At 44.7% G+C, this 18,287-nt stretch overlaps 1 protein-coding gene across 1 annotated transcript in view; it reads right to left on the reverse strand.

The window, feature by feature from the left end:
- Nucleotides 1-18,287, reverse strand: part of EFHC2 (EF-hand domain containing 2) — a 332,355-nt gene that overhangs the window by 117,715 nt on the left and 196,353 nt on the right. Inside the window, exon 9 of the mRNA XM_085622956.1 lies at nt 17,697-17,839. Within this exon, the coding sequence (XP_085479082.1) occupies nt 17,697-17,839 (143 nt within the window). The remainder of the gene's footprint in view (nt 1-17,696; nt 17,840-18,287) is intronic.

Consider the following 18,287-nt stretch of genomic DNA (forward strand, 5'->3'; position numbering starts at 1 on the left):
TAGCAGTGAGTAGGATAAAGGTTAGTAAGGGTATTTAAGGGTTTATGGGTGGGTAAGAGTACAGGGTGGTAAACATCATTTAAAAAGGGGTGTTGGGGATTCCTCCCACTAAAGAACTACAGTAAATATATATTTAGGGGTTTGAGGGTTACCTCCCAAAAAAAAGTAACATTTCTAACATATATATATTGAAATTCAGCAGTTATAGTTAGTTGAGATAACTATAACTTACGCCCCTGCAATGCACTGCTTATGACCTCATATATTACATCAATCATGGCCAGTGACACCACCACTGATATCACTGATGACATCATCCAGCGAGTGTTTTCTAAAAGTTTATGAGTGTTAAACACATATGCCAAGGTAATACAAAAGTTGAAATAGCATACTTTGTGTACTACTAATGAGTGATCCTATTTCTAACATATTATGTGAGTGGTTGTGTGACTGTGTATCTGTGTGTGAGTGTGTGACTAAGTGCCTGTATGGGTGCATGAGTGTGTGTGTGCGTGGGGTGTATGGTGTATGAGTAGGGGTGTGAGAGCTGTGTTGGTGAGTTAGTTGCTGTGCGAGTGCCTGTATTTGTGAGTGAGTGGGTGTGTTAATAGCTGTATTGGTGAGTGAGTGGCTGCATGAGGAGGTGAGTGGGTGTGTAAGTGAATGTATGGGTGAGTGAGTGGGTGTCTGAATGGCTATTTGAGTGAGTGACTGGCTGTATAAGTGGCTGTATGGGCAAATGAGTGGCTGTTTGAGATAGTGTTCAGTTGAGTGAGTTGGTGTGTGAGTGGCTGTATTGTACAGTGTTTGTATGAATGGATGTATGGATGAGTGAGCGGATATGTGAGCTTGTATGGATATGTGAATGGGTATTTAGGTAAGTGTGTGAGTGAGTGCTTGTATGGGTGAGTGAGTGGCTGAGTGAGTGGCTGTGTTGAGAGGCTGTATGGGTGAGTGGGTATGTGAGTAGCTGTAAGGGACCGGTTATATGAGTAGCTGTATGGGTGAATGAGTGGTTGTGTGAGTGGCTCTATGGATGAGTGAGTGGTTGTGTGAGTATTTGTATGGGTCTGTGAATGGGTATATAAGTGTTTGTGTGGGTGTATGAGAGGTTGCATTGGTGTGTGAGTGAGTGTCTGAGTGCTTCTGTGGATGATGTCATCAGTGATGTCATTTGCGATGTCATCAGTGATGTCACTGACCATGTCATGAGTGATCTAATATGTGAGGTCATAAGCTGTGCATTGCGGGGGGTAAATTATGATTAGCTCAACTATCTATAACTGCTGAATTTCACTGGTTTTGTAGAAGTGAAATGTGAGCCTAAATATAACGTCTCCGTAAACGTTGTTTTTTAAGTGTATTTCTAAGGTGATAGAAAAAATTCCTAATTGTAACCTGGAACTTTTGAGAGTGAGTGTGTGAGTGAGTGCATGATTGTCTCAGTGGGTGTGTGAGGGAGTGTGTAAGTGTCTCAATGGTGTGTGAGTGGGTATATGAGTGTCTGTATGGGTCTGGGAGTGGCTGCATAAGTATCTCACTCGGTGTGCGAGTGGATGCATGAGTGTCTGAGTGGGTGTGTGAGTGAGTTTGTGAGTGTTTGAGTAGGTCTGAGTGTCTGAGTGGGTTTATGAGTAGGTGTGAGAGTGACAAAGTAGGTTAGGCAGTACATCCTTGAGTGTGTGAGTCAGTCTGTGAGTGAGTGCATGAGTGTCTGAGTGTGGCTGTGAGTGGGTACATTCATCTCTAAGTGGGTCTGTGAGTCTCTGAGTGAGTCTGTGAATGGCTGTGTGAGTGACTGTATGGGTCTGTAAGTGGGTGTGTGAGTGTCTGAATGAGACTGTGTGTGGCTGTAATGGTCTGTAGGTCTGTAAGTTGGTGCATGAGTGTCTGAAGGAGTGTCTGAGTGCATTTGTGAGTAGGTATGTGAGTGTCTGTGTGGGTGTGTCAGTAGCTATAAGAGTGACTCGGCCACAAAGGAACTGCACCTACTCTTTTATTCAACAAGAGTCCAGAGTTTTGCACAAAATATCTACCCAAGTTGGGTTCTTTCTACTGGGTAATTAATAAGTGCTAACTCATTGGGTAAAAATCCAGTACATATTCCACACTACAGCTGAGTAATGGAACACAAGCAAATATCGCCAGTGACCTTATGTGCGTTTTGGCAATTTGAAAAAAACGAAACTACAAAGAGGTAAAATTCCACCAAAAAAAGGGTCCTTCCTCTTAACTTTATGAAGTAAATGCTTCTTTGTTTGGTGGGGATGTCCTCATATTCCTCGGCATCAAGAACTCCTCAACAAAATCGGTGGGTAACACGCTGGGGGCTGCTTGTTAAGCTGCCCATCATCCAGGCAAAAGGGAGGAAGACCTTTGGAAACTACTACGTTGGGCGGGGCCAAACGAGGAAGTCCCTGTAACCTTTGCTTTTTCAGTGACATTGTAAGGTTTTTTTTAAGTCTATTTCCTAACTATAAAGTCCCTGTATGTAGCTTTTGATTTTTTTTTCAATGAATTTTTCAGGTTTTTAAAAAATCTATTTCCTAACTATAATATCCCTGTAATCTTTGGTTTTTTATTGATTTTTGAAGGTTTTTAACCTTTAACCTTCCAGAGTGGGTATGTGAGTGGCTGTATGGGTCTGTGACTGGGTGTGTCAGTGGTTATGTGGGTGTGTGAGTAGCTGTGTGGGTGTGTGATGGGTTTGTGAGTGCGTATGGGTCTGTGAGTGGCTGTATGGGTCTGTACAGAGGGTGGAGAAAGGGGCGGGCCTCTGACAAGCTCTCAGCAATACCGCTGCGTGGTACGTACTGGTGGTAATAGGAGGGGTTCTTGTCCTCCAACGACCCTCAGCATCCAAGGGGACGTCATCCCCCAACCAGTAACGTGCCAGGAGGCGTGTTTGCAGAGTGGTAGATAAAGGGGGCAGGGCCTCCGACAATCTCTCCACAATCCCACTGTGTGGGACTTACAGGTGGTAATAGGAGGGATTCTTGGTCCCCAACGGCCCTCAGCAGCCAAGGGGACTTCATCCCTGAACTAGTAGTGCACGAGGAGGTGCACTAGCAGAGGGGTGGAAAAAGGGGGCCAGGCCTCAGACGAGCTCTCAGCAATCCCGCAGTGTGGGACTTACCGTTGGTAACAGGAGGGAATCTCGCCCCCAACGACCCTCAGCATCCAAGGGGACTTTATCCTCCAACAAGTAGTCTAACAGGAGGCGTGTTTACTGAGCAGTTGAGAAAGGGGGCGAGGCCTCTGATGAGTTGAGGCAGGATGCGCGGTTGGTAAAATGGATGGTATGGCAACTTCTAAAAAAAAACTATGTGGCCAAGCCAAGTGGTCTGTTAACTCCCAACATAAGTTGAGATAGTGATCACTGGTATGTAAAACCAATACTGAGAAAGGGTATAACCCTTACCTCATAGGTCGTTCGCAGAGTGGGGAGGATGGGCAGGGCATTAAGGAATCTGCTGCTAGACTGTTTCTCTATCAGATATTAAGTTACTGAAGGTAAGTAACTTTTATAGCTGATAGAGACATCTACCCCAGATTCCTTAACTTTTGAATTAAATACCATAACTATACCCCCCCCCCCCCCCGGAAGACGGTCTGCAAACTAACCCTACGCAAGTACTCAAAGAGAACCAGCCGATCAAAACTAACAACTGACCAAATGCAAGCAGGAGTAGCAGAATAAGAGCTTGTCTCTTAAAAGAATCCATGATCACTGTCACAGAACATACAAATAAAAAAACCTACAGATCCAAAAGAATCAAGCCTTGAGGACAAAAAGGGGGTAAGCCATTAAACAATCATCTGACAGTTATAAGACATTATCCCCTATCCCCAAAGGGGAAAGAGAACTCGTTGACCAGAAGGGCCAAGTGCAAGACAAAAGCCATGCAATCTTCATTGTTCATGACTATAAAGAAATATCAGAGAAAGAACTGTCCTGATAAAGTCCAAAAGAAGTACTCTCAGAACTCATTCCCATTACACCAAGATGAATGAACACCAAAAGAAAGATGAACAGTAATGCCTCCATGGGATAAAGAATTTTGTTTGAACAAAATGACCACTCGAGGGTTACATAATGCACTGTAAAGAAACTAAAATGACACCAAACAGTTTTGAATCGCACAGGGGAAATTAGATACATACCCCAAGAGGTCAGGTAATATCTAACCTTCAAACAGATGCAAAAAGCATTGTAGGGGAATAACACAAAGAGCTTTCTATCATACCTAAAAACTCCTGCTATGAAATGTATGACTGAAAACAGCCATAACTGTGTCAGACACTGCCTATCAGATATCTTAAGATGCATAGTTCACACTGCCATGTGCCCAAAATTGAACAAAGGAATTACCTATACCCCCCCCCCCCACACAAAGGAGAAGGCCACCCACTCATGTATTCCAAAGAATACACCATAAGGTCTGAATTTACCAGCACAACTTTAAAAAAAATTGAAGCACTTATAATAAATATTCAGTCTACCCAAAACGGAAAAACAAACTGCACTGATTACCCTGGCTACGAAAAACTATAGGGAATGTAAATGTAACAGAACCCCATATAAGGGGTACCGCAAGAGGAAGAGAATGGCTATTAGCTCTCAACAATAGCCATTAAGAGATAATATAACAAATTTAGATAAGGACTAAACTGTATGGCCAAGTGATGCCCACAGAAGACAGGGTACTCTGAGAAAACTATATAATTAAACAAATAGTAGTATACCTGAAAAGCTATACAATAGCAACCCGATACTCCACGTAGAGTAAGGTGTATACCCACAAAAGGTTATGAACTCTTGAGACTAAGCTCCTCATCAGAGTAAAATAAAAGAACAACTAGCTACACAGCTGCAAAGACAATCCGGAGATTAAAATAGTCAAATCCGGAGTCAAACACTCTCGCAGTAAGAAAGAAGTAGTACTTAACATTTCAACACCACAAAACAACAGCAGAGGCAGGATGTACATCCTCAACCTAAAGATCCACAACTGTGGTTATATAAAAGATAAGCAAAAGACCGACAAGGTCAAACTACAAGTGACCAGCCATGAGGTGTTGTATCGCTGAATCTGCATGGCTGTCAAATAAACAAACACCGACAAAGGACATATCTTTCAAGCTCTCCCGCACATTATTGGGGAAGTTCGTGTTCCCTTTCCAGGATTATACTGGAGACAGATCAGACAGGACTGGACTATTTTCCCAGCCGTACTGACAATCTCTGGATGATCCCAAACTTGCATAAGTTGCTTTGCTATTGAGGATGCTCCCACATGTGCCGGCCCATGTGCCATATGAATCATAGGGTGTAAATAGGCTGTGGGTAACTTCCATTTGGTCATTTCTTTATTCCTCCAACAGCCCTCATCATCCAATGCTCCCTCCTTACACAAACAATCTATGTGACAAGACTATTCCCTCACTCTGAAGTATGGACACAGCCGCTGCTGCTACCGCTTGGAAACAACCAGGCAGCGCACAAGCAACTGGATCAAGGACAGCCGAAGAATATGTACATGGACGTTGTTTATCACCGTGTGTCTGTGTTAAAACCGAAAAGGCACAACCTTCCCTCTCGTGTACATAGAGTGTGAAAGTCTTAGTGTAGTCTGGAGTTCCTAATACTGGTGCAGAACAAATAGCTTGATGTAGCTGTTGGAAGGCATTCTGGCATTCAGTAGTCCATGGGAGAGGCATCGGAGTGTCTTTAGTCAAAAGGGCCAACAAGGGTTTAATAATGTACGAAAAGCTAGGGATCCACTGCCTACAGAAAGAAGTAAGGCCAATCAATGCACGGACGTCCTTCTGAGTACGGGGCACAGGTGTGTCTAAAATGGTCTGCATGCGATCTGGTGTGCACGCCCCTCCTTAGACAGGAGGTGACCTAACTAGGTAACCTGCTGTCTACAAAATTGTAATTTCTTTCGAGAGACTTTGTGATGATGAGAGGCAAGGAATGATAATGACAGTGTTCCTTCTTTACACTGTTCAGGGGTATCGGCAGGCAACAAGATGTCATCGACATATTGAATAAGAGCCACCCCTTTCGGCACAGAAAAAGAATCAAGCTGCCTTTTCAATGCCTGAGTATAAATTCTAGGACTCTCTGTCTACCCTTGTGGAGCTCTACAGAATCTGTACGATCTATTATTCAAAGTGAAGCCAAACAAATAACGGCTATCAGGGTGAATAGGTATTGAAAAAAATGAATTTTTCAAATCAATTACACTAAATGTAGTGACAGTAGGAGGAACCATAGTAAGAAGTGTTGTGATGTCAGAGACTACCGGGTATTGGGGCACCACAATTTATTTTGCCTCTCGTAAATCAATAATGAATCTGTAAATGTTAGTATCAGTGTCTCTTTTCAAAATAGGAAGGATAGGACTATTACAAATGTTATAAGGGACTTCTTCCACAACCCCCACCTTGAGCAAATCCTGAACAATATGCGTCAATGCTTCCTCGCCTTCCCGAGATATTTTATATTGGGGCAGTCGAGGCAATGAAGCTCCTTCCTTCACTTGAATATGCACTGGTGGAATAACCATTTGTCCCACATCGGTATCTGATGTAGCCCATAAAGTACTAGGTAACGATGCCAGAGCAATATCTTCTTTAATGAGACAAGACCTGTCAACCATTGGATAGTTATCATTTAAAATAACACGCACACCTTCTGGGGAAGAACGTATTGTGGCACGAAAATGTTTAAGCATATCGATACCCACAATATTATCCGGCGTGGTAGGGGAGAGCAAAAATGGACATGCTGCAGTGAATTTATCAAGACTAAATGCAAGTGGCTGTGACAGTGGGTTAGATGTAGGTGTCCCATCGAATCCTATCGATGTTATCATTGCTCCAGACAGGGGAGCCCTAGGAATCAATTTTTTAGACAGAGCACTACGAGTAGCTCCTGTATCAACCAGAAACCGATCAGTAGAGTCCAAGACATTTGCATCAACATAAGGAACTATCTGATCTACTGGGACCTCAACCGGTTCCTTACCCCATCCTAGGCATTCCTATGCATAGTCAGAATCCCCAAGACCATCAGCCGAATAATCTGACATTTGATATTGATTTCGTCTATCAAAAGTATTAGAATAATTTGGCCCATGTTCAACTGCCTCAAACCTGGGACAAGTTCCTATTCCTCCCCTATTTCCTGAATTCCCTGGGCGTCCTCTCATACTTCCTCTACCCCATTGAAACTGCTGACCCCGCAAAAGGGGGCACCCAGAACGCCAATGTTCAATCTCTTTACAATAAGCGCACTGATCAGAAGACAAAGTTGATCGAGAGAAAGGGGGTACACCAGGGGTATATACTGCACGTCCGCCTCTACCACCACCTCTGAATGGTGGACTATATACTTGAGCCAACATAATTTTTGTTTTTAACTCCTTTACCCTCTTATCCTCTTTGCCTTTTACTTCCAATTCCTGACGCTCATAATACTGGGCCATAGTCAAAAGGGAGACTGGGGAGGACGTAGTCCACAAACTCTTGCTGGCCTTTAGGCGACTAGCTATTTCTGGCAACATGTTAGCGACAAATTTGTCGACAAACAGATGCTTACCCGTGTCATCTGTCAATGACTGTCCACTAAAGTCATGGAATGTCTCTTCAAATCGTGTAAAGAAATCAGACACGGACTCATCCACTTTCTGTTTACCAGACGCTAACGTTGTCCAATCTATTTTCTTAGGGGGTACGAGAGTTTTTAACTTAGTTACAATAGCTTTGGTAAGATCTAATATCTCCTGTTGTGGCTTCTGTGCAGGCTCTCTAGCCACATCTATTTCTTCTAAATGCACCCAAGTATCACCATATGCTACATTATCATCTATTTTCCGAATTGTTCTCCACATATCAGGGGGCAAAATAAGTCCAAAAAACATATCAATATCTGGCAAGGTCATAGAAAGCGGCCAGATTTTTCCACGGGTCAGGCAAAGCAGCTTTAAGAGCCATAACATCTGCTCTACTCCAAGGAGTATAGACCCAATTATAGACAATATCCCTTTGCATCATCTGAATCTTTATCAGCACTTGTTCCCGCACCCTTCAGAGGAACATACAAAGGCGCAGCTTCACGCATCGGTTTTACAGTAACTACAGTATCACTAGGGTCATTGTCTGTCCCCAAGACTTCTTCTTTCTGCACTGGGGTCTGAACTGTTTGTGCAGTTTTAACTTTACCAGCTGATTTTTGCTCCGCTTTTAAACGTAGTGTATCATGTCTTATTTTAACTACTCGACTAATTAAATCAGGTATATTTGACAAAAGGAAAGTTCCATCATTTAATTGTTTATAATCAGAATTAATATCATTGGGCTCTAAGTTTTTAGAAACGTTTCTAAAACCAAGTATTACCTCCCAGGTGAACTTCTCTGTAAAATATAACTGCTCTAAATCCTTCCACTGCTGAACCAGCGCTACAAGGTCTGAAGCAGAAGTAGTCCCACAAGCTTCTTTGCGAGCAGTGGATCTGATAGTGGCTTTTTCATCAACAGCCAAAGTAGAGCGAGTCTACCGCTCATCTTGCTTATCTAAGTCTTTCTCATCTGAAGAAAAATGTTCTTTTTCAGAAAGATCATCCTCAGGGGCAGAGGGAAACTTATACGGGGTCGGAGGTCGATCTAACAAGATGGATTCATCCTGAGGTTTATTAAGTTTGGGATAAATGGGGCGCCTAACAGGGTACTGGTCAGTTACCTCTAAACGACGCTCCCTTTCATCTTTTTCTTTTATTGCCTTCATCTCTTTATTTTATAATTCCAATGTTTTTGACATATCATTTTTCGCTGTTCTGTTTCTGCTTTAGCTTCTTCTTTCCTCACTCTCTCTTGCACTTCTTTCTCCCACATTCATACACAATCAAACATATCTTGTCAACTTTTTCTCTTGAATAAACACTGCTCTACATATTGAATCTTTTTAAAGTCAAATGACCCATTCACTAGCCATTGTAGCTCAGGATCCTTTTTCGTATATTTGTTCCACAGTGTACTATACATTATGGAAGAAATGAACAAGTTACCTTTGGTAACGCTTTTTCTGGTGGATACAATATCTGCCTGTGGATTCCTCACCTTTTGAATACCCCCTACGTCAGCATTCCGCGTGAAAATTCTTTCCTAGCTCTCCCACGTCGACGAGGACGTCACAATAGCATGGCTCCGCTCGCGGCACTGTATGACGTCATCGGAGCCACAAAAGGACCTCGCCGGTGTGCTGACGTCAGTTCTACCCATTTTTTCTATGCCACCGCGGCAAACGGGTGGACCGACACATTTTCAAATGCACACATAGCATATCAAATAGATACATATATATAAATTCACAAATGCAGAATCAGTAAAGACATAGAGAAATAGCAACAGAATAAGCATTTCTCATTATTAAAACATAAACATGATTAAGACATATTAAAATATAATATTCTTTGGTAGAAACAGGTGGACAACGGGGAGGCGGGTGGGAGCGTGAGGAATCCACAGGCAGATATTGTATCCACCAGAAAAAGCGTTACCGAAGGTAAGTAGCTTGTTCTTCTGATAGATACTTCTGCCTGTGGATTCCTCTCCTTTTGAATAGATTCCCAAAGCCGTACCTCACCCGGAGGAGGGTGTCCACCTGACTAGACCAAAAAATCCTGCAAAACAGAGAGAGCAAAATGGCGATCCCTCCTAACCTCAGAGTCCAAGCAGTAATGCTTTGCAAAGGTGTAGAGGGAGGCCCAATTTGCTGCCTTACAGATATCAAGAACAGGAACACCTCTAGCCAAAGCAGAAGAAGTAGACTTAGCTCTAGTGGAATGAGCTCTGATACCTTCAGGCGGTTCCTTCTTGGCCAGGGCGTAGCAAATCTTGATGCACAAGATAATCCGCCTGGAAAGCGTCCTCTTGTGCACAGCCTTGCCTTTCATTTTCCCAACATAGCCCACGAAGAGCTGATCGTCCAGCCTCAGATCTCTAGTCCAATCCAAATAAAAGCTGACAGCCCTCTTAGGGTCCAACTGATGCAGTCTCTCTTCCTCCTTGGAAGGGTGAGGGGGAGGATAAAAGGTGGGGAAAGTGATGGATTGACCCATATGTAAAGGGGTAACCAACTTGGGAAGCAAAGCAGCCCTGGTCCTTAGAACCAACTTATCTGCATGAATGGTCAGGAAAGGAGGTTTCGAACTAAGAGCTTGAAGAACACTTACCCTCCTAGCCGAGGTAATGGCAATCAAGAAAACCGTTTTAAAAGAAAGAAGCCTCAACGGGCAAGAGTGAAGAGGCTCAAACAGAGAACCCATTAAAAAAGTGAGTACTAGATTCAAATCCCACTGAGGCATAATGAAAGGTGTGGGAGGAAACTTATTTTAAGGCCCTTAATGAACCTCATGACAATGGGGGACTTAAATAAAGACGGCTGGTCCGGCAAACATAAAAAGGTAGACAAAGCCGATAAATAGCCCTTAACAGTGGCTACAGCACAACCTTGCTGTGCTAAAGAAAGAGAAAACTCCACAATATCAGACAAGCGGGCCTTCAAAGGGTCAATGTCCCTCTCTCCGCACCACTTAACATATCTGGACCATCTGGAAGACTAAACAGACTTAGTGGAGTGTCGCCAGATGATAAAATAACATCCACTATATCCGGCGGGAGAGAGAAAGAACTCAGGTTGCCCCATTCAATCTCCAGGCATGAAGGTGCAGGCTCTGGAGGTGGGGGTGAAGAATCTGCCCCTGCGACTGTGACAGGAGGTCTGTCCTGAGAGGGAGATGGAGCGGAGGGTGCGACGAGAGGTGAAGTAGATCTGTGTACCACACCCTTCTTGGCCAATCCGGGATGATCAATATAACTTGTGCCCGGTCTTGGCGAATCTTCCTCAGGACCAGAGGAATCAAGGGTATGGGAGGAAACGCGTAAAGGAGTTGCGAGCTCCAATCTATCTGAAACGCATCTCCCAAAGCTCCCTGCATCGGAAACTGGAGATTGCAGAATAACGGGCAGTGTGCGTTCTCGTGAGTGGCAAACAGGTCCACCCGAGGAGATCCCCACATCTGAAAGATGCGATGGACCACCTCCGGATGAAGCCGCCACTCATGATCGGCTGAGTAACGCCCACTGAGACTGTCCGCACGAACATTCAGCACACCGGCCAGATGATTTGCAAACACACAAATCCGTTGGCCCTGAGCCCAGGACCAGAGCCGCAGAGCCTCTCGACAGAGGCGATACGGCGCTACACCTCCCTGTTTGTTGATGTACCACATCGCGGTAGTGTTGTCCGTCAGGACCTGAACTGACTGACCGCGAAGGGAAGGGAGAAAAGCCTTCAGTGCCAAACGTATCGCCCGGAATTCCAGAAGGTTGATGTGAAGCCACCTTTCCTCTGGAGACCAAAGGCCTTTGACCTCCAAATCCCCCAGATGAGAACCCCACCCTAGAGTGGAGGCATCCGTGATCACTGTGGCCACCGGCAGAGGAGGCTGAAAGGTCTTTCCTTGAGACAGGTTGCCCTGCACACTCCACCAAGACAACTCTGCTGCAGCTTCTTTGGAGATTCTGATGTTCTCCCCGAGATCTCCGTTGTGCTGATACCACTGCCTGCGGAGGCACCACTGGAGTGCCCTCATGTGCCAGCGTGCATGGTTGACCAACAGAATGCAGGAAGCGAACAGACCGAGCAGGCGAAGAACCTTCAGGACTGGAACAACCGCTCCATCGTGAAATAAAGGAATCATTTCCTGTATGTCGAGAATCCTCTGCGGAGGTGGGTATGCTCGACACACAGAATTGTCCAGTATTGCCCCAATGAACAGGCTGTGCTGAGAAGGCACCAGGGGAGATTTGGGTACATTTTTCATAAAAACCCACTTTGAACAACAGACGAGTCGTCACTTGCAGGTGGCGCAAAACCAACTCTGGAGACTCCGCTTTCAACAGCCAGTCGTCCAGGTAGGGGAAAACAGGAACCCCTGACCTTCTGAGATGAGCCGCTACCACCACCATCACCTTTGTAAAGACTCGAGGCGCGGACGTGAGACCGAACTGAAGAAACGCAAACTGATAATGTTGCGATCCCACCGTGAACCGTAGATACTTCTGATGCGACTCCAGGATGGGAAGATGAAAATACGCATCCTGAAGATCGATGGACACCATCCAGTCTTCCTGTTGCAGTACAAGGAGAACCTGAGCCAAGGTCAACATTTTGAACTTTTCCTGCCTAAGGTAAAGGTTCAAAATCCTGAGGTCCAAGATTGGTCTCAAGCGACCATCCTTTTTGGGGATTAGGGAATATCTGGAGTAACAACCCTGACCCCTTTCCTGCTCTGGAACCACCTCTATCGCACCTTTTTGGAGTAATGTAAGAACCTCCTGCTGCAAAAGCAGCAAATGGTCTTCTGAACAACCACCCTGGCGAGGAGGGTAAGGATGAGGAAACTCCAAAAATGGGAGGTCATACCCATTCTCTACAAGATTCAAGACCCAACGATCTGATGTGATCAGTCTCCAATCTTGCAGAAAGTGGGACACCCGACCTCCAACTGGACCAACATGTTCTAAGATGGAGAATCTAGAACTGCTTTCCTGATGTACCAACGGTGGCAGGAGGGGAAGTAGAGGAAGAGGAGGAGGCCTGTTGACGATTTGCACCCCTGAGGCCTCTCTTATTCTTCCCTCTATACGATTTGTACAAGGGATTCTGCTGTTGTTGACTCTGCTGAAATTGTTGGTGGCCACGTAAGGAAGCAGATCTCCCAAAGCCCCGATATCTTTTGTACCCATAACCTCTAGACTGCACCTGGAGGCCTAAAGATCTTACGGTAGCTCTACTGTCTTTGAAACGTTCCAAGGCTGAGTCCGCCTTTGAATCAAAGAGCCTTGACCCATCAAAGGGCAAATCCAACAAAGTTGCCTGCACATCAGCCGAAAAACCAGAAGACCTGAGCCATGCCTGTCTCCTTGTAGCCACAGAAGACCCCATAACACAAGCCACAGAGTCAGCAGTGTCCATGCCTGACTGAATCACTTGTCGTACTGCGGCCTGCGAATCCGAAAGGACTTCCAAAAAGTTGGCACGATCCTCCTCAGGCAACTTAGGAGCCAATTGAACAACAGAGTCCATCAATGCATGTATATATCGTCCAAGAAGGCAAGTTGAATTAGTTGAATTTAGAGCCATACTCGCAGAAGAGAACACCTTCTTCGCAGCTTGCTCCGTCTTCTTCGAGTCTCTATCACCCAAAATGGTAGGAAAAGCACTAGAAGACTGTTTTGAGCAAGAGGCTTGGACAACTAGACTCTCCGGTGTCGGATGCGATGACAAAAAAGCTGGATCACGAGGGGCAGGCTTGTATCTTCTTGAGACAGAACGAGATACAGCCGAAACAGACAAAGGCTTCTGCCACACCTCCAGAATTGGATCTGTTAAGGCATCTGTGAAAGAAAGTAGAGGCTCAGAAGTTGACAAAAAAGTATTTAAAACGTGTATAGTATATTGGACTTTATCTCTGCAGAAGGAAGTTTAAGGCTCAATAAATCAGCTGCCTTCTTTATGACTACATAGTAAGGTCCTGTACAACACATCCACTTACAGATGGTAAGTCATACTCAGGGGAAGGATCTAGGCCACTAGCTTCCTGAAGGCCTTCAAACTCATCCACAGAGTCCACAATTTCTCCTTCCTCCTGATCCTGCAAATACTCCTCCTCCTCAAGCAATCTCTGAGCCCCTCTCATGGAGCGTTGCTCAGGCAACGGCGTCGGTGGAGCCACACACGGCGCCGGAGAAGACAACCAGCGGCGTCGATGGAGGAGTCTCGACATCGAACCTCGACGTCGATCGAATTCGAGGTGGAGCAGACTCAGCAGCTGAAGGAGTCCGGGGGCCGGAGTGGACGATCTCGGCGCCGGGAAATGCCAAGCCGGAGTCGACGGCATAAAAGGCATGAAAGGTGCCTGGGGATAGAATTGAGGCACACCCAGGTTGAAACCCAACAGTCCCACATCGCATTGAGAAAATGCGAAGAGTCAGCCCCAGGAGCAGGAAAAGGAGGATATGGATCCGTACCTTCCTGTAGGGAAGTCACTGGAGGTCACACTGGAGCCTGCGGAGCCGGGGATGGCGCCCGCACAGGTGAAGCCACATGGCCTGGAGAGGACCCTCCCGGCGCCGGTGACGTCGCTGTAGCTAGCGATTCTTCATGAGGCAAAGAAGCCTCTGAAATCGGCGACGCCGCAGCAGGAGATGGAACTGGTGTCGCTTGAGGAGAAGGAGTTGGAGAGATGAAGGCCCTTCTCCGAGGTCGCTCAGCTGGAGTCGGCGACCTCGAGACCCTGACCTTCGAAGAACGATGACGAGAGGTATGTCTTCTCTTGGATTTTTTGTGCTTCTTCGACCTCGAAGTGTGGGAAGACGAAGACTTCTCTTCCTACCTCCTTCTTGGCTTTCACCATAAACAACTTGGCTTCACGTTCTTTGATAGCCTTAGAATTCATTTTACTGCAGCTCCTGCATTCCTTGACGTCGTGGTCCGAGGATAAACACCACAGGCAGTCATCATGCGGATCCGTGAGAGACATGTGTCTGCCACACTCTCTGCAGGGTTTGAATCCGGTCTTCCTAGAAGTAGCCATTCTGAACAAACTATGAGATACAAAGTTTTCCACGATGAAAATGGAGAGCCCTGAAAAAACCGTTAAGCGTCGACGGCGCGGAAAAAAGGGAACCGATGTCAGCACGCCGTCGAGGTCCTTTTGCGGCTCCGATGACGTCATACGGTGCCGCAGGCGGAGCTGTGCTATTGTGGCATCCTTGTCGACGTGGGAGAGCTAGGAAAGAATTTTCCCGCGGAATGCTGGCGCAGGGGGTATTCAAAAGGTGAGGAATCCACAGGCAGAAGTATCCATCAGAAACCGTATTTGACATACATATGTCTATTAGGTGTCCCCTCTGGGGGAGCCGGTTGACTTCTTTCTAAATCCGTTTTGATAACAACAAGACAGCAACACAGCCTACAGAGTGTGCTGGAAACAGGCATGCTACCAATTTTTTGTAAAATATTACTTTTCAAAATATTCAAAAGTATAGAAAAATCTCCACATTACCTGCCTTTATTTTTTTGCAAAAAATAAATCAAACAAACAAAACCAGAATCTTGGCCAAGCAAACAAGAGTGCCGCCTCAGCGACCTTACCAAACAAGAGTCTCCAACCTCAAACTGACAATCTATTGGTCGACCTAATGGTCACTGCAAAAATAATGCCAAAGGATACCTTAGTCGGGACCGGTCAACACCTGGAGGGTCAAATCAAGAAAACCGGAAAATCACTTCGGCTGCAAAGACAAGGGTCTCATCATGCAGGACGTCTCCTCAGCAATATTCCACTATTCCGTCAAGACCACTCCTTCGGACGGCCGCGTCTCCGATGAGGACCCACATGTCGGGCGCCAACTGTGGAAATGTGCCTTTTAATGAGCACAACGGTGCAGGGGTCACCCTTCTCTGTCCACGGGTCCTTAGACCAACAAAATAGAGATTGGCACTGAAGCTGGAATTCAAATAACAAGTTTATTAATCACTCATGAGTGGGACTACGTCCATACAGCACTCTCAAGTGCTGCCTGAGGTAGTACATTGAAGTCACAGAACACAGGCCTTATATACAGCTTTTTCTGCACTGGTAAGCATGTGGATACAAATAGAAGGTACAGGCCGACATAGGAATAGTTACCAACAAACATGGGCAGATGGGAGATCACTTAGTCAGCAAAGTGGGAGGGGGAGCAGGAGTGCTTATGGCAGCAGTAAGAGATTGACAGTTGAGTCTGAGACCAGGTGTTCTGGCAGCTACAAACTCTTAACATGCATATTGCTTTTAGCTGAGTCAGGAAGTCAACTAAAATAGACAGCACAGGCAGGGAAAAAGACGAGCAGCAGAGGATGGGAGAATTACAAAGCCAACAAAATGGATGCCACAACCAAGATGGCTTCAGCTTATGCGAACGGAAATTATTCCAGATTTACACACCAAGGCTGCCAAAGTTAGTCTTCCTTCAGATAACTGTGAAGGAGAGAGAAAATGGGAAATGGCAGCCATAAAGGCTAGCGGATAACCTGCTACCTAGGACCAGTTTTTAAAGTAATAAGTAAAGGGACTAATTAGCATGCTCATTGTTCAATGACATCATATAAGGAAGCGTAACAACCATTTGCTTTGAATTAGGGTGGATCTATTTTCTCGTATATGATCATCTAATATTCTAGATGGATAATGTTATACACCTCATATAGTGGTGGTCCTTAAGCCCCATCTATTAGCTTTATTCAGCATTGAACACATGCTTGTAAGTTCAGTGAATTAAGCTCACACTGCTAATATGTAGGCATGGCCTGGTTACAGGTTCAGATCCTTGCATAATCAACTCAGCCTTTTTTCCTTCTATTTTCAATTATATGATTACTAAAGGAAATTGCATAATAATTGCATTCAAAACTGTTCTATGTAAATCACTGGGATGTAAGCACTATACAAAGGACAACATATTATAAAATGCTGAGAAATTTTTGTTTCATTGTGAAATATAATGCTTCTGTTCCTACATGTGTTTTTAGTTTAGTTGAAGCACAAAGGTGCATCTCTCAATCCCATTAGAATGTTGTACCTCTTTGAGACCTGAAGGGGTCTTCACAGAAGGGTAAATGATGAGCAGTTCTCACATCATAGATTTATGAGCTTCAAGTGCTCCTTCTCACTGCTTAAGAGGATACTGCAAGGTGAACACGGTCACACAATGATAACACCAGTGAGCAGTCAGGGTGATGGACATAAGGCGACAACACTGCTTCACTCAGTTATGAAAATACTATCCCCTCCTTCTACTTCCTGGACTGAAGGTGAAGATACACAAAACATAACTGCAACATGTATTACAAAATGAGCTGTATTATGCAATTGCTGTTGGGTTACCTTTTTATGTTGTTACATTATAAGAATTCCTTGTGTATGTGTGTGGAATTTATGTGAAGCAGACCTAGCCATAATGCAGTGGAGCACAGTACAATGTCAGAGGCAAACATAAAGTCTACATTTGATAGGAGGGATAGCTGATTTGAGGACCGATAGCTCCTTATGACATAGTCTTCTCTGAAGAGGTGAGTCTCTAATCTTTTTTAAATAAACTGGAGCAAGTTTAGGTCAGTCCTGATCGATATGGGATTATTATTCCATATCTATGGTTACGAAAGGAGTTCTGTTGCCTTGTTTTTTTTTCACTGTGTCTCCAGTCTGATTGTGTCCTGGTTGCTGAAAGCCATGTATGGTGGAGAGCTTGCCATACAGGTAGAAAGGTGTTCTGGTCCTGATGGCTTTGTAGATGATGCTGCTGGTTTGGAGGATGGTGCAGGCCGGGGAGAGGAACCAGTTGAGTTCCATCTGGTTTTACAAGGTTTACAGTGCAGAGAGAGGACTATTCTATTTGTATTAATGATGACAGCATTATGTTTCCTTATTGTTCCAACTAGGCCTAGTAAAACAAGTAATAGCATTCTCTTTTTGTTCACATCCAGTCAGATCAATCACAAACACAAAGAAATGAAACTGAGAACACCCCAGTCCAATTCATGGAATGAAAAGCATCAGTGTTAATTTAGAGTGATTTACCTGAATTTCTCTGTGGGGGCTCAAACACTAAAATTGTGTCATCTGACAAGAAGAAGGAGATTATGAACATCCGGTCCTTGTCAATGGGGATGTCAGTAATTATTTTTGCTGCAAATCTCAGCACATTACTTTCCAGGCCGTACCTACACAAAAGACGCAAATAAGCATTAAGCATTTATATATCACAATGCACAACAAGCTGTAAGATACTCATGGTGTGATTAGTAGAGAAAGACAGAAACATCCAAACTAAGTATGTGTAAACATCTGTAAAGTATGAGAATTTCACAGGTTTAAGTGGCTGCTAGATGTGTAGAGGGTGAAATGCTCAAATGATGTTGAAGTGGAGATGGAATTCTATGCAACTGAGGGTAAGCCTTGCTTAATTTGAGCCAGTGGTTTGCAGCACTCGGCACCGACACTTTATTCTCAACTGCAGCTCTGACAGTTGGTGGTGCTGTTTATCAAATTTTGAGATGAGCAGACAGTCAGTGTTTAATAATTCCAGATTCATTAAAAATGAATAATATTTGCCACCAATGCCATTCTTCAAGGTTTGTGTTGCCTGGAGAAGTCAAAATTGTCACACTT

This window comes from Triturus cristatus, chromosome 8 (assembly GCF_964204655.1).
Source record: "Triturus cristatus chromosome 8, aTriCri1.1, whole genome shotgun sequence".
Classification (NCBI taxonomy): domain Eukaryota; kingdom Metazoa; phylum Chordata; class Amphibia; order Caudata; family Salamandridae; genus Triturus; species Triturus cristatus.